We start from the raw sequence: 17,063 nt of genomic DNA, 5'->3' as shown, positions 1-17,063 counted from the left end.
CTGTATGTCTCTGTGTTGCCCTGCGACAGACTGGCGACCTGTCCAGGGTGTACCCCGCCTCCCGCCTGGAACGTAGCTGGAGATAGGCACCAGCAACCCTCCCGACCCCATTAGGGACAAGGGTGAACAGAAAATGGATGGATGGATGGATGTCATTTTGATCTGAACACAGACAAGTGTTCAGATCAAACACTCACTTCGCCTTTCTACTCTTTGAACAACGATGACTATAACAAGCTGACTGACTCATTTAAAGGACTTTAAACTGGGGGAACAATAGAACAAAAAAACATCTGTGACTTCAAAGTCATAACTTGTTAAAGCCTTGATATCTTAACGCCGGTGACCAGTGAATGCTCCTCTTTGTGAAACACTTGCCCTATTTCTTTTTAGTTTCTCTTGTTTGTACACAGTTGTTAGTTTTTCAGATCTGTCTGTTTGTCTCCTGAGCCCCGTCCCACTGAGACAATGAGGTTCGCTGCTTAGTTGTTGTGGTCATGGTGAGTTGCAGCCGACTGACAGCACAAGCCTGAGTTGCAGATGAGAAGTGGGTCAGTTTGTGCAAGTCTGCACAGCGGATTCGCTGTGTCTGAGTTTTGTCTCCAAATGAAAGAAAAGCTTGTGCCAGATTTCCATCAGATTCTCCAGAATAGGGATGTGAAAAGAAAGCGGTTCTTTCAGTGGCCTCTAAAAAAAAAAAAAAAACAGAGGGACTTATCCTGTCACACAGAGACCAGATTTTTGTGTGAGCAAGTGTGAAAAATATGAGAGAAATGTGCACATGTACACACAATTTATATGGCATTGCGTAAATTTGGTTTAAGTCTTGTTTTATCTACATTGCTGCCACCACTATGAACCAGTTTGATATAATTAGGCATTCAATAAGCTTTTCTTCTGTAGATAATGTGGGGGAAGAAGGAACTCAAAGCAAAGCCTGCAGTGTCTGGAGAAGCTAGCAACTTTTGCTTCTTTTAACTGCCTGACTTATCCCTTGGACGCTGCCCATTCAGCACAAACTAACCTATGTATTATTCATTGCTTGGCTCTTTCTCCCTCAAAAGCCAGCATCAGAGAGCATTTTACACATGATCTTAATTCATTATGATGAAATATTCCTTCTCATTTCCTCTCTGAAAAATAAATTAACAAGCTAATCGTTGAGAGTTTAATGTGTAGCCCTGCAGGAGGACAGTTTGTGTTTGGAAGGAAACAGGTTTTTCTCCTTCACGCTGTACTTATGCTTTAGCACGCCTAACTGAGATATGTTGAAGATCCGATGCCAGGTGCTCTTTGACAGTTTCCATGTTGAAAACAGTAAGTGGGAGTAATTAACGGTTGCCTAAAAGAGTGTTAAAGGACAAGTGATTCATCTTATCTTTGTGCTGGGAGGACTAAAATGATTTAATTCTTAGCCAGCAAACTGCCAAACCTACGCAACCATCCATCAGCCTTATCAAACACGTTATATGATTTTACACTGATGTCTTTCTCCCCTCATTTCAAAGTGCTGGCGTGCAGAGCTTGAAGGTGCAACTTGCCTGTTGAGAATCTCATCATGTGCATATGTGGGGTGATAATAAATGCATTGTGCTTGTCAAAAATGGAGCAGACGGTCTCAGTGCTGAAAGAAAGACAGAGTAGATCCAAGACACACGATTTCAGCTGGAGCAACAATCTCCCTCTCACATGGCTCTCAGCGTCCCAGTTTCCAAGCAGGAACCGCTGATAAATTAGTGAAAAAACAAATTATTTTAAACATCCTAGAGCTATCAGTGTAACTATGATGGGATCTCACTGGATGTAGTTTACTGTTAGGTCATTATGTGGCTCGTAGCTCTACTTGCTTTGCCGTAAAGTAGATTATTAACACCCCGTGTGGACATATGTTTTTTTTCCACAGTTTTCCACATTTTTACATTAACAAAATGGGAAAATATGTATCTTTTTCTTTCACTTCACAATTAGGCACTACTTTGTGCTCTACGTCACAGAATGTTGCAGTAAAAAACATTTATGTTTGTGTTTGTAACGTGACCACAAGCCAAAATGCTGAAGCATTATTTAATGGCACTGTAGTGCATTACTTTGTCTTTCTTTTACAATTACCCTTGATGGATTTCTTCTCACACATTTTCCCTACTTTTCTGTCTCTCTTCTGTATTGCAGGTGTCTGGTGCACTGACCCTGCCTGTATCAGGCGAGGAGTCAGAGGACCAGCGCCATGACTGACTCTCCTGGTCCTGGTGGTCATGCCTTAGTGCCATGGCCGAGGGTGTGGAAATGGGTTCTGGCTTCCTCGCTGGTCTCTGTCATAGCTTTGACTTTGCCAGAGAGCAGTAAGGCCTGTCCTCCACGATGCGAGTGTTCAGCTCAGCTGAGGTCTGTGTCATGTCAGCGGCGGCGGCTCACAAACGTCCCAGAAGGCATTCCAACTGAGACACGGGTCTTGGACCTCAGCAAGAACCGGCTCCGTTGGGTACAGTCCGGTGATCTGGCACCGTACCCCCGGCTGGAGGAAGTGGACCTTAGTGAAAACCTCATCGCCACATTAGAGCCAAATGCCTTTGCCGCTCTTCAGAATCTTAAAGTCCTAAAGTTAAGGGGGAATCAGCTGAAGTTAGTACCTATGGGGGCATTTGCCAAGCTAGGTAATCTCACCAGCCTGGATCTAAGTGAGAATAAGATGGTGATTTTATTGGACTACACCTTCCAAGATATGAGGAATCTTAAACAGCTGGAAGTTGGAGACAATGATCTGGTTTATATTTCCCACAAGGTAAGCTTTCCTGACAGTGCAACAAAAATGCTAACAAATTTGCTTGAGTGCCTCCTTTCTGGGTTTTTTTTTGTTTTGCTCTCCTACTATCCTATGTACAAAAAAAACATTCTTGTCTTTGTGTATGTTTTGAAATTATTATTCTCTAACCCAATGTTTCTCACCACAGGCATTCTCTGGACTTCTGGGACTAGAAGATCTCACAATAGAGCGTTGTAACCTCACTTCCATCTCTGGCCAGACGCTGTCCTACCTCCACAGCCTGGTCACTCTTCGCCTTCGGCACCTTAGCATCACTGCCCTGGAGGATCAAAACTTTCGCAAGTTGTCTAATTTGCGGGGTCTGGATATCGATCACTGGCCATACCTTGAGTATATCTCTCCACTTAGTTTTCAGGGCCTTGATCTTCACTGGCTCTTCATCACCAACACCAACATCACCACTGTCCCTTCAAATTCATTCAAGAACCTGGTGCACCTCACCCATCTCAACTTGTCCTACAATCCCATCACCACACTAGAGCCTTGGGCCTTCAAGGACTTGCTGAGGCTAAAGGAGCTCATCATGGTAAGCACTGGGTTGCTGACAGTGGAGTCTCATGCCCTTGGAGGTCTCAGACAGATTCGAGTACTCAACTTCTCCTCCAACGACCTGCAGACTCTGGAAGAGGGGTCCTTCCACTCTGTTAACAGTCTGGAGACCCTCAGAGTGGACGGGAATCCCTTGTTGTGTGACTGCCGTCTGTTGTGGATCCTGCAAAGACGCAAGACCCTCAACTTTGACGGCAGAGTGCCAGTGTGTGCAGGCCCGGTGGAGGTGCAAGGAGTCAGCCTCAGCGCCTTCTCTGACTCTGCCCTCTTCGATCACTTTACATGCCAGAAACCTAAGATCCGCAACCGTAAGATGCAACAGGTAATCTTTTGAAGAAGCTAAAATGTTCTCTAATGTTTGTGAGATGTTAATGTTTCATACTGCATATGCTGAATTTTCTATGTATAGTCAATCGTGTGCTCCATCACCTTTCCTAGGTGGTTGCTCGGGAAGGCCAGCCAGTGAGCTTTGTATGTCGAGCTGACGGAGATCCTACACCTGCCATCATCTGGATCTCACCACAGCGTAGACGAATCACAGCAAAGAGTTCAGGTCGCATCACTGTTCTCCCTAGTGGTACTCTGGAGATCCGCTACGCTCAGCTCACTGACAGCGGGACGTACATCTGCATTGCCACAAATGCTGGAGGCAATGACACCTACTTTGCCACTCTCACAGTAAGAGGCCAGCCACTAGACTCTGCCTCCGCCTTCTTTCTCAACCGCTCTCTGTACAGCGGGGAGTACTTCAACGACACAAATCTAAACAGCACACGGGTTTTCCTCAAGTTCACCTTGGACCTGACCACCATTTTGGTCTCAACAGCCATGGGTTGCATCACGTTTCTCGGAGTTGTTCTCTTCTGCTTCCTGTTGTTATTTGTGTGGAGCCGTGGACGCGGCCAGCGCAGGAACAACTTCACAGTGGAGTACTCGTTCCGGAAATCTGAACCCACCACAGGGAGCTCTACAGGAGGGACCAGGAAGTTTAACATGAAAATGATATGAAACAACGCAGCCAGAGGTCCCTCAGGGGAGGCATGAGCACGTCCCAAAGACGTGTTTGACACACGCAAACACACACAGCCACTAACTCACAAAGAAGTTTGAGAGCACAATATTAGCTAGTCTCTATTGCTCTGCTCCAAATTGGGTGCCCACCTCAAAACTAGAATTGTGATTTAATTTGACTTATGCTTGAAATTTTTATTATTTTGATGTCTCCACTTTGCAATGGTTTTCTTTAGATTGTGGTGTTGAATGCTACTGTACGTAATAGCAGTAGAGTTTAATTGATCAGTTATGCTTGACAGTAATGGTGTGAAATAGACATCAATGATTAGTTATATTTGCAACATGAACAGCACTGTCTTGGTTATTTCAACAAATAAAAAGAAAAGGTTAGTAATTGGTAAAGAATGTCATGGAGGCCATCGATTTAAGCGTTCATTTGATCTTTACTTCTTTGTGAGATTCTGCCCAAACATGAGCTGTGTGAGTTTGGGACGAGTGTACCGGTCAAGAGGTGCTGTGGTTGCCTGTGACTCAGACAATTAAATTATGAACACCAAACACAGGCCACCACAGGAACCAAATAGACCAATGCAAGAGAGAGCAAATGGTCCAGGTTGACAGGAACAGAGGGTATACTGAGTAGTACGAGCGAGAATACATAAGTCTTTTCGCTCCTCTACACAAACCCCTGAACCCTGGTCTCTGCTGCATTGGTGGCCACCTAACCTTCCCGGTGCTGCCTGGGGGGAGCAGCCTGGAGAGTTGGGTCATATTCAGAGGCAGAGACAGGACACGTAGTTTCACAAGACAAACACTTCTCCAAATTGGGGATGACACACAGTAGATAACATATTGCACCTTTTCTCAGGAAGAGCGAAGTAACAAACCAACAGAAAAAGATTTCATTGAACACATTTATTTGCTAATTGTAACATTCCAGCAATACTGTATGTATAGCCATATAGCCAATACTGGAAATTTGTGGCTGAAGAAACAAAGCCATAATTTGTGTAGGTTGAATTTTTATATAGAGTGTGCATGATTTAGTCATATAATTATCACTACTGCCATTTTACAAGCTGTCCTAGTGTTCACAAGACTATCCGGTGTCACTGGGTTTGCAGTACGTTCCACAGAATAACACAAACAAACACAAAGGAGCAACAGTCATAGTTGCACAAGAGCAAACAAACCCAACATGGCACACACAAGCACAACACAAGTCTATAATTGTGATGCTGACTTCTCTTTCTGTCTCTGAAACGACCGGTGCATGAATGTCTCTGCCCCCCTAGCCCAGTGCATCCCCCCCTCACACCCCAAACCCACACACCCCCACTGGGTCCTCCTTTGGGAGGGGTCCCTGGCTGGAGACTGAGGATTAAAATGTAAATGAAGTTGTGTTCACCCTACCCACACCATGTGCATCGTATAGTGAAGAGTAGTACTGTGGTCTTAATGGCAAAAAATAACAAAAAGGTTTTGTTATGTTTTTTTGTTTTTTTTAAGTGTTACGTTGCATATTTGTTTGTCCCTTATTTTTATTCTGTTCAGTTGTTGTTGTCTGTGAGCTTCTGAATGTTCACTGTGTTAAAGCACCTCATCCATCATGAGACGTTATTCTGTTCTCAACACCTCATAATGTGAACTAAATGGAGCAAGTCAGAAACTTGACTTAATATAAACTGATGGTTTTTGTTGATGGCAAAAAAAAAAAAACTGTAGTTCTGATAACCTGAGCAAGAGGTGTTAAACTCAAGACATTAAGGATCTGTTTGCAAGTTTTAGATGTGTCTATGCTTCAACACATTTGAGTCAAATAATTATGCCAATAGTAAAACGTTGTAGAACTTGACTGCATCAATTCAGCCATTTAATTCAGGAGCGTTGGTCCAGGAAGACATCCAAAAGTTGCAGAATGTCTGTACTGATGGTCTGGAGTCCAACACCCAGGAAGTAAACCATAAAGTTTATATTGTTCATTATTTTTAACAAGCAAAATTGTTTTGTTCGGGTGAAGAGCTCAGTGCCCACTGAACTTTCTTTCAAACTGAACAAAATACATTAATACGTATCGTTCAATCTCATGCGATCACCATTAACGCTATATTCCATGTTCATCAGAAATTAAACCACCTGAGTTGAGCACATTCTAGGTGAAGATCTGAAAACCGGTGGGATTTGCTAGTCCTGATTTGATTATAGCCACAGATGCCAAAATTAAAAGCCCAGAATGGTGTCATACATAATCAGTCAGAAAACCAGGAAAATTTCCTTTAGTTTAACAGACTAAATGCTGTTAACATCACAAGCCCAAAACAAACTATTTCTCAATATTTTCAACTGGGTTAATGAAACACAGAAATGTTCTAAGTGAAAATGAGCAGTTTATTCCAGTCCGTTTCCCTTTTATATCAGACTTGAACTCAAGTGGATGGATGGGGCCCTTCAACTTGGTCACAACATTAGGACTTTTTCAACTTGAACCTATACAAATTAAAGGCACCAAAAATAATGAGCTCAGGTGTCTGTGACAGTTGCCACAGGCAGTTAACTTCACTCCTATTTTACCAGTTAGCAGTAATGGTCATTTGTCTCATGGGTGGATAATTTACGTCTCTTCTATGGTGCCTTACTTTTGCCACTTTCAATAGATGTAATATTGGCTTCAAAAATTTGTATGCTACTTCTGTGACTTTCTTTGCAAAAACCATCAAATTTGATCAGTAAATAATTAATAGATGCAACCAAGTCGAATAGTATTGCTAGGATTCACTTGTTAATAAATGGCATCCAAATTGCCTAAGTAATAGACAGAATCTTTTTTGAGAAAAGGTTTTAAATGTGGTTAACAGAAAAAATACACTGACAATTGAAAATTGTGTTCTAGTGACAAAAAGACATGAAAGGGTTCTAAATCAAAATCTGAGTGCTAGCTTCAAAAAAAAGTTCTCATGTTTAGCACAATCTGGGCTCTCTCCCCTTGACTCAGATTGTCTCCGGTCAATTTTTGAAATGGCCAATCAGCAAACGGAAAGAGAATCGTGAACGATGACGTCAGTTTTCTGCGCTAATCAACATTAGCAGCCACTTCGTTCGCATGAGCACTTCTCTCTCTTTGCAGTGGAGGATGGTTGTTTACGGTGCAGGCAATGGACCTTACCAAGCTCCGCCCACAACCGACCCACGTGACCCCAAGTCTCACAAACAGCCTCGGGGCGCTTGTTTCTACGTAAACATGACTCGATTAGTGCATCATTTCTACCGGATTTTCAGAATATATCAGCTACTAAATGGACAGAGGAACTAACAAGTTCATGTCATCATCTGGGAGGAGGTTACTGGTTTCTCAGTCACAAACTGGTTGCAAACCTGAGGCCAGCAGGTGTCAGTCAGTTATGGTAGATCTGAAATTTGGTTTGATGACGTCAATATGAGAAGCTGCAGACTGACAGGAGGAACCAAAGAGCTCTGTAAAGGTAAAGGCAAATCTTCTGAAGTTGGGATATAATTAATTTAATTTCACATAATTACCTCGGTAGAAGCCATTTGTTTGTTCAAATGTTATGAAATATATTTGTTCTATTTGATGTTTGTTGTGAATGACGTAAACTCACAAACGAACGAGGTAATTAGTCCAACGTTTAGAAACTACAGCGGCTGTAATGCGCCACAGCAAAGGTAAACAAAGGTAAAATAACCCGAACAGGTGATCAACTCAAAACCACTCCTACCTTTTTACTCTCTCTCTCTTTGTAGTTTAAGCACATCTGTTACCGTGGCAACCGCCTGAGCCCACAAGATGAGCAAAGGTTACGTTAAAAACATAACATTCATTCCGTTACCATATCAAGTTTCCAGGCTTGATATTTATTTCTCGATTATTAATCAGCGCTTCCTTGAACACAGCGATGGTTGATTGACTAGCTGTACTAGTCCACTAGCTAGATGTTTACGGTACTAGCTAGAGCTAGCTGTACTAGCTAGAGTGGCTAACACGAGTAACAGTTTAGTCCAAAGCCTTTTCTGCTAAAATAAAATCTTTAGTGTATGTCAGATACAGCACACATTGCATATTGATCTGTTTAGCTAACATAAGACTGTGTAGCAGACAGGCTTCAAGGTGTAGAAGTTGTATCAGTTCTGCCTTTATGCTGTACTTAGCTAACGGGAAGCTAAGTGTGTTTGTGAGACGGCCACGCACGTGACCACGTAGAATGGGCATCAGCCAATGAAAAGCGGCCCCTCTGGTAAGGTCCATTTCCGCTATTTAGCGTCGAATTGGAGCAGCTCATACGTCACAAGCAAACACTAGCAATTGGGTAAAATTTAAAACCTCAACACAGTTCACGCCTCCAGGAAAAATTCGTTTCTGAAACTCTCAGAGTCCAGACCATCTGTACGAAGCAAAGTGCAGTACAAGGGAGTGGTTGTCACCAGGCCGGTGAGCACAAAATATCAGTTTTTTCATATTCCTGTTTTAAGGAAGCCATGCAGTGAAAAAGTTTCAACTCTCTGATCAAAAGAAAGGCCCTCTTTATTAGAACAAATTCATGGTCTGGGTATAATTTGCTGCATGAGAGAGAACTCTCTTGTTCCTTTAAGATGATTTATGCAAACTCCATTTTTGTCCCTTGTCAGGGATGACGAAACCACAGATTCTTTGTCAAGATGAATAACTAAACAGCTGTTAAAAAATTCATGAGACAAAATGAGAATAGATGGCAAAACTGGCCTGATTTCTACCACTCCTGTTAACTGCAGCCATGTCGACTGCCGTGGTGTTGAGAACAGGATGTTGCCTCCATGGATGTCACTTCTCCCTAAACCATCCCTCTGGTGTTTCCATTTTCTGGTATTTCTCAGTGGAAATTAGGTTTAGAAGACAGTAAGAATGTCTGTAGTGATTGTTGATGGTGTTATTGTGTAAACATCATGCAGAATTGTAAGTGTAGATGAGTGTTTCATTTCGTTTCTTTCTCTTGCCTCTAACCCCTTGCTCCCCCGGTCGTCTGCCCCTTTTCTTTCTGTCGTCTTCTTAGCATTTCTGATCTCTGTTGTCCCTGTTCACAGTATTAGGCCGGAGTATGGTTGTGTGGTAGTAGATGCGTGTCCTGTGTGGTTGGTGAGTCGGTGTTGTAATGTAATGATTCGTCGCTACTCGTGATGCCACCAAACACAGAGCAGTGATTGGATCAGCGACTAAGATGAAAGGGGTGACCCAGGTTCCCTAAAAAAAAAAATAAAAAGACAACTGGTTCCCATGTCACACCCAGCCATTTCTTTCAAACCTCACATTGAACTTTAGCAGACTGCACCATGCTGTTCTGGGAACTATTTTGGATATGAGAACCAATGGACTGGACTGTATGTATGTTCTCATGATGATACGTTCGTTACCTGATACTATCTTACAAATGTAGGAAGGGGGACTGAGTTTGGTTTTTTTTCACTTGTTTTCACCTTGCAGATTTAAGCTGTCCATTTATATAAAAAAAAGGGATGTTTATTAGATGATCGGGGTTGGAAAAAAGCAATTTTTTTCTGTTCAGCCCTCATAAAAACCTTGAAGACTGGAGAAGCCATTTTTACACGTGATTTAAAAAAATCTGTTATGTGGCTTTTACTTGAAATGTCCTTGCAGAGGTCGGAACAGATTTTAGTTGTATGTAAAATGTTTTTAATTGATCATAATTTCTGGCATGCAATTATTTTAATAGTTCTCCCTAAAAAGGCACATTTGCATAATATCTTGCTCTAAAGTCTTTACGCTAGCTGGCAGTGTTTAATGTGTTTTTTTCTGTTGGAAACCAGATTCATTTATCTGCTGCTGCAGTTGTTTTAAAAGTAGGTTAAGAGAATCCTTTTCTGTCTCCTTTGGTTTATCCTGGCCACGGCTCAGTGACGTGTTGCCTACATGCTTTTCCCTGCAAAAGTATTCAAACGCCTTGAACTTTTTTATATTATACCACCAAACACTTCTGTGAACCTCTGGCATAATCTCAAGTCTTTTTGCAACCTTGAAAACGTGACCTGTTCACAAATGTTCCCCAATAAACTCATGAGGCTTTCAAAGAATAGCTGTCTTCATACTGAAATTAAATTACACACCGATGGACCATTTACCAATTCGGCAACCAGTTAGTTAGTTTATTGATTGCAAGTTTAGTTTTATTTAAGGGAATCGAAGCGAATTTGACTTTACACAAATACAAGTCGCAATTTTCCACTTTTTATTTCCACTTCCCTTCCATTTTACAACTTTGTCTTGGTCAGTAACGTCAAGCCCGAATGAATATGTAGATGTTAATGGTTGGAACGTAACAATGTTGAAGGAGTATGAATACTTTTACAAGGCACTGGAAAAATCTTCTACAGCTGCAGAAACTTAACCTAAACCACAACAAGACAATTTCCCTTTGGGAACTCCTTATTATCACAAACAGTGTAAAATCCCAGACACTATAATTATACCATTATTTGGTGCAAAGCCTGAATTATTCCAATTTTGCTTTGTTACACTGTTTCCATGCAGCTCCAGATTAAAGACGGCTTTGTTTTCATTATGTTAAACCATGCTCTTATTATTTTTATATTTAATCTTACCTTTAGAGCAGTAATTTCTGCAGCATTTCTCGCCACCTCTGTCATTCCTGATTCTGCTTTAGCTCTGGATAAATCCATCTCTCTCTCCGCGCCCTACAGCTGTTTTCTTTTTTTTTTTTTTTTTTTGATTGGATTAGAGTGGAGCAGAATTTATCTGAGCTGAAACGAGCAGTAATGGGATGACGGAGGAGTGAGCTCGTCTGATTGGGTGTTTATTTGGCTTATTAGTTTCATTTCTTCTAAGAACACTGTACCGCCGATTAAACTCTAGATTAAAGATTTTAGTTGTAGAATAATAATTTAGACATAAACTATATCTGCTGTCACAGTTTTCTGGAGGCAAACTGCCACAGCTAGCAGGAATATTTGAGCAGAGCATTGCTAAAGCACATTGGACAGATAATTGCTTCGTCTTAACCTTGACCAGAGGACTGCAAGAAATCTCTGCGTTTTATATGGTTACACTGCCACCAAGTGGTCAAAACGGACAACAGCAGCATCTACAACCTTGCTGATGCGCCAGTATTTTTGTTTTATCGTTTTTGGTTTTTTTGTATGAAAGAAATAAACAGATAGGTTAGAAATAAAGAAAACAGACTGACTGTTAGATTTATTCATCTGATATGTTTAGCAATACCAGTGGGTGTGGGTGGTCGGATTCATTCTGCCACACATGCAAAATGGAGCAAAAGTCATGAGCATTGGGCTTAATTTGATTACAAGCTGCAGGTCAGCCGGTGGAAATAGGTCTGTAAATTACATTCAAGACAGAAACCCTAACAATCTGACAGCTCTGTTCTTTCTCTGATCAACAAATGATTGGTTCCCCTGAAGAGCAAAGAGACGTTCCGGCTTGTGGTCTCAAGACCCTTAATCTATGCATGCCTTTTGTATAAAGTGATTGGTAGTGCCAAATTCACACCCGCACCTGTACCGAGAGCCAGAGGTGCCATTGCTGCTGCTCACGAACAAAAGCAAACGTGCTGAATCCAACTGAGGCGAGGGGAGATGAGTCATGATGCATTCACGGATACTCAAACAGAGGGTGCATCTTGAAGGAGAAACAAGTGTTTACTTGGGATGATTGTACTTTTACACATATCTTGTCACAAACAAATGATCTGCTCTGATGTACAAGCTGTAGATAGAGCGATTGATATTCCAGGCAGGTGGTTGGGACTGATCAATTCTGTATGGGGATAACATTATTCATGGCATACTTTTATTGATTTTTATTCAATATTGTCACTCTCTTAAAGATCCTGAGGGGGTTTGCACAAGGCGTGCAGAGCTCATGTAGATGTGGCCGGCACTTGTTCCCAGGTTTGCACTTTGATGAAGAGTTTTTTTGTCTTCTAAGAGCGAGAAAGTGCCAGATTTCTGCTTGTTTTATAGCAAGTCTGAGTCAACTCTTCAATTTTCCCCACATTTTAGATGAACCTATTACACGTTTAACTTTGTATCTGCACCAGATCTCTATTGCACAAGATAGCAAATACTTGAAAACACATTTAATTCATTCCCTCACTTTGTTTTTTGACTCTCTGGCCTTTTCTTTTTATAGCACCAGCCTCTTTAAGAATGTGTTTATTTTCTCTCTTTTTCAGATAATTGCCATAATGCGTTTGTATTTTTGTCAAACACAGTTGTTCCTAACTCATAAACCTAGGAATAAGTGCCCGGGACTTAATATGCCTTTCAAATGCATTCATACCTTTTAACTTTTTCACTTTCTTTTTAGTTACGACCACAAACTTTAGTATGTTTTCAATAGGATTTTCTATGATAGACTAACACAAAATAACACATTATGGTTACGTTGAATGAAATTATAGAAATATTTTTAGAAATACAAATCTGAAAATGTGGGAAAAGGTTACACTCTGTCTCTCAGTCAGTACTTTTTAGCACCACATGTTGCTACCTTTAAGGCTACAAATGTTTTGAGGTATTTCTCTACCAGCTTTGTACATCTAGAGATTGAGGGTGTTTCTTTTCCTTATTTTCAACATAAGTCACCTAAAGTGATAAATCAAATAAAATCCACTAAAGTTTGTGGTGGTAAGATGACTAATGTGAAAAAGGATCAATGGTAATCTCTAGAAATTAGTTTGAATTGTCTAATTAAATAGTGCATGGTGATCAGTCACAACTAGAGATGAATGACAAATTAAGCTGACTGTTATACATGAAGTACCAAATTTAGTCTCTGATCGTTTTTAGCTACTTCACCATCTGTCTGTACATTTTTAAAAGGCACTTTTTTTATGCCAGAATAATTTGATCCTTGGATGACAGGAACATAACGTGTAAATATTAGCTCTATTAGCCATATCATGTCATCAAATCTGTAGACTTCCTTGCCATGTCTGACAGAGGAAAATGACTGTTGAACTGTAAATAGTGTAGGTATAGTAACATAGGATTTAACTGCTGCTTCTCTCCTCCAGGGATCACCCAGGTTTTGTTCAGTCCCATGGCTGTTTGGTCTCAAAGGGAAGGGTAATAATGTACTATGTCTATAAAGAACATATGGTTTCTTTTTTATTTCAGTGTATGTTTTATATACTGTTTGTCTTGTAAATTAACTCCGCTTTCGTCATAAAAGCATGATGTGACTAACTGGATCCCATGTTTCTTTTTTTGTAATCCAAACTCAAAATATGATTGGGGATTTTTAAAATAATCTGACTTGGATTATTTTGCTAACTCAGTCCTGATGTATACATATAAATATATAAGAATAAGAAACTGGAAAAAATGAGTAAAGGTCATTAGCTGAAAAGGTCGATAACATCTTAAGTGACCAAACTCCTTCTCTAGTGTGAACTAAAGTCACTAAGATAAATTAAATTAACACTATTATACTGTACAGCAACTTCATTTTACTATCTTCTCATTTTCTATTTTATTCTGTTCAGCTCGTTAAATGTTTCTATGAAGGATGATGATTATCTTCTCTAATACGACAAAGTAGGTTAAAAAAATCCTGTTTCATATCATTTATATTTAAGAAACTTGGATCTTGATCCTATGAAGTTCTGGAGAAGTTTTCTGGGGACCGATTTCATATTACAACAATACAACCTTTTGGAAGGTGTGTGTCTCATTTACATCTGGTGTAAAACTTTCACAACATATCAGTTAAATAACATTACACAAGCAGCTAAACATGATGGATGTAGTACGATGCATTAGTGCTAATCTGCAGCTGCTAGGCCTGAACGACTACCAAAACATCATGAAGGACAATGTTCAGCCATCGGTTCAAATCCTTAAGTGCACTTGAGTTATGCATCAGCACAGTAATCCATACAACACTGTCTGTCTGTAAACTAATTTTCTAAATTATTCAAGCAAACAAGGAATAAATAACTAAATAAAGCTTTCAGACTAGCCTTGTCAAATATGGACTTAAACATGACTGAGATAGAAAAATAAATGGTAATCTTTGTTTTCATCTATCTGTAATACAATCATAAAGACTTTCAGAAAGTCTCAACTTTATTAACGGGTTACCTGTGTAGGCATAAAGGTTTTTTTTATATTGAGCTGTCATTATTCTCAGATTGATCTTCCCAAGGAGGCGTGGTGAATTTAAAAATTGTTAAACTGGGATTGTTTTCTAAATCTTTTATTGAACTTGGATGCATTTATATTGCAAAACCCTTTAGAGGACATAATAAGAAGAAAACAAATCAGGACCAGTTTAATATACTGGTCAAAAGTCACAGCCATCTCAAAAACCTTGCCATCTCTTGAAGCCTCCATGAGTCTAATAATATCTACTAATTTGTATCCAGTCTCTGGTTCTACATCAAATCACACTCCACTGAAGTAACGAAGCATATTGTTTCACTAATCTATTAATTTCGCAGTGTTTTATGTCACATCTTAACAGGCAATTGTTCTTGTTTTTCTTTTAATTGCAGTCCAAAGCTAGTTTTAGTCTAGTGGAGCCATTTCTTGTCACATTATTACAAAACTGAACATTCCTTAAACTTTGCCTATAAATGACCTAATGATATCGCATTATCTTTAAAAAAAAAAAAAAAACGCTTTTTGTTGAAAAAATAATTTCAAAATTCCCTCAATGTGGTAGGAGACACTCAAAGGAGCTTCATCAGATGCCAACAAAGGAAAACGTTTTAAGCTTATCAAAATGCGTCGATACCACTAGGTGGCAGCAAAGCTCCACAGTAAGAATTTGTGAAAGGAAAAATGAAAAGCCGAATGGCCAATTGCTTATTTTTTTAATTTGTTTTGGTCAAAACACATCATTTTCATCCACACTGGTTTTCACTCGCTGCACCATTTCTTCAAGTCATAACTCAGCTGTTTAATCTCAGGCTGATTACAGGTTCAACGCGACCGGCAGATTCTCTGCATCGCTAAGATACGCAGCAGAAGAAAGGCTCTCTGCATCATGGCTCCAAGTATTATAGTGCGTATGCACATGCTTCCAGGCATTTGATCAACATCTTCGATTAGATGTCCACTTAACAAGGCGGTTCCCCACCACTATCTGCCTTGTAGCTGAGGGACGGCCCTGAATGCCCCGGACCCCTACGTAAAGGTCACTCTGCAGAGGTTAAAGGTGATCCACACACACATTCACAGACATATATATATATAAATATATACATAATCTGAGAACTGTTCTCTCATCTTGTCCACTCAGGTTAATTTCCATTCTCCATTACTCTTATTTCTCTCTCTCCCTTTGTCTTTTTTTTGGTCTCTCTTCCATTTGAAACTGATTGTCTCTACTATCACAAAGACACTTGGTTCCGATTGATTGATCGGTTGGTAAGCGATGAGGGAGAAAACGTTGACACTGAGCTCAGAAGGAGAAAGCAAATGACACCTCCTTTGTGATTGTGTTTCCTTCAATATCTCTTTGTGCAACAAAAGCACAATGAGGAAATTCACACCAGTTCAAAACAACCAAAACGCTGACACAAATTCATGTTCGCACCTGAAACGAAGAAATGTGCAAACACGTACACGCAAAGAGGAAGGAAAGTCACAGATATAAAACCTGAAACACAAACATAAATACATGTATTTTATACAAATACACAAACGAGACAGAGGACTAACAAAGATTATCAAATGCAGCTATTGGGTTCCTCCAACCCCCCGGTTTTTCTCCCTTATGTCTGCCTGAACAGAGTTTATTCTGATTATTATACACAATTAAAATTCATGCAAAAAAAATAGAATACGGTGTTTTAGTAAATAGGAATATTATCTAAAAATTAATTTTAGTAATTCAGTACAAAATTAATGTTTTTCACATAGATTTATTACACACACTGAGGTGGACTGGAGACCAATCCAGGGTTTACTTCGCGTCTCACTTTGCGTCTGTCGTAAAAAGGCACCAACCCCAAACCCCAGTAACCCCTATGTACAAACATACACAGTTCTAAACAATGGATGAATTATTACACACAGAGTGACGTATTTAAATAGTTAGTCTTTGTTCATTTTGTTAATTATGGCTTATTGCCATTACAAAACCCCAAATTGGTTTTCATTTAGAAAATTACAAGAAACAGATAAAAACACAGAAATTTCTACCAATTGGAAATTACTCCAGTGAACTACTGTACAGTATATGTAGTCAGTACTTTGGGGCTTCTTTTGCATGGTCTGCATCATCAATCCATTCAGGTATGGAGGTTAGCCGTGGAGATGTGGTTCTGCTAAGATAAAATCATATAGATTAGTAGATGATGTCTGGTTCAGAAGTGGCTTACCAGAAGAAATGTAACAGTCGTGGCTCTTGTCCTGGATACGTCTGTGTGAGGTGGTCCTTGATGCACAGACTCCAGCTGCAGGTCACGTTTTGTAAATCTCCTCAAAACTCTTAAAGGAGTTTTGTTTCACTCAATCATTTTCTGACTACAGTCATCGCTGTTGCTTGAGCCAAAGTTTTTTCTTCCACTCAACTTTTATAATCTACTTGTGGATACAGCACTCTGTTAACAATTAGCTTCTTTAACCACCAATTACTCTCTGCTGGACATCTATTGAGACTCCAGTTTTCCAAATAAACATGCAGACC

At 40.0% G+C, this 17,063-nt stretch overlaps 1 protein-coding gene across 1 annotated transcript in view; it reads left to right on the top strand.

The window, feature by feature from the left end:
- lingo3b (leucine rich repeat and Ig domain containing 3b) overlaps window positions 1-7,682 on the top strand; it is a 41,395-nt gene extending 33,713 nt beyond the window's left edge. Inside the window, exons 2-4 of the mRNA XM_028021801.1 lie at window positions 2,170-2,779; window positions 2,949-3,692; window positions 3,809-7,682. Coding sequence (XP_027877602.1) covers window positions 2,225-2,779; window positions 2,949-3,692; window positions 3,809-4,378 — 1,869 coding nt within the window. The 5' untranslated portion in view covers window positions 2,170-2,224 and the 3' untranslated portion in view covers window positions 4,379-7,682. The remainder of the gene's footprint in view (window positions 1-2,169; window positions 2,780-2,948; window positions 3,693-3,808) is intronic.
- The last annotated feature ends 9,381 nt before the right edge of the window (window positions 7,683-17,063 follow it).

The sequence above is a fragment of the Xiphophorus couchianus genome, chromosome 6 (genome assembly GCF_001444195.1).
Source record: "Xiphophorus couchianus chromosome 6, X_couchianus-1.0, whole genome shotgun sequence".
NCBI classification, from domain to species: domain Eukaryota; kingdom Metazoa; phylum Chordata; class Actinopteri; order Cyprinodontiformes; family Poeciliidae; genus Xiphophorus; species Xiphophorus couchianus.
Note: the sequence above shows the minus strand (reverse complement) of the source record. Positions and strands in the feature narration are given on the sequence as shown.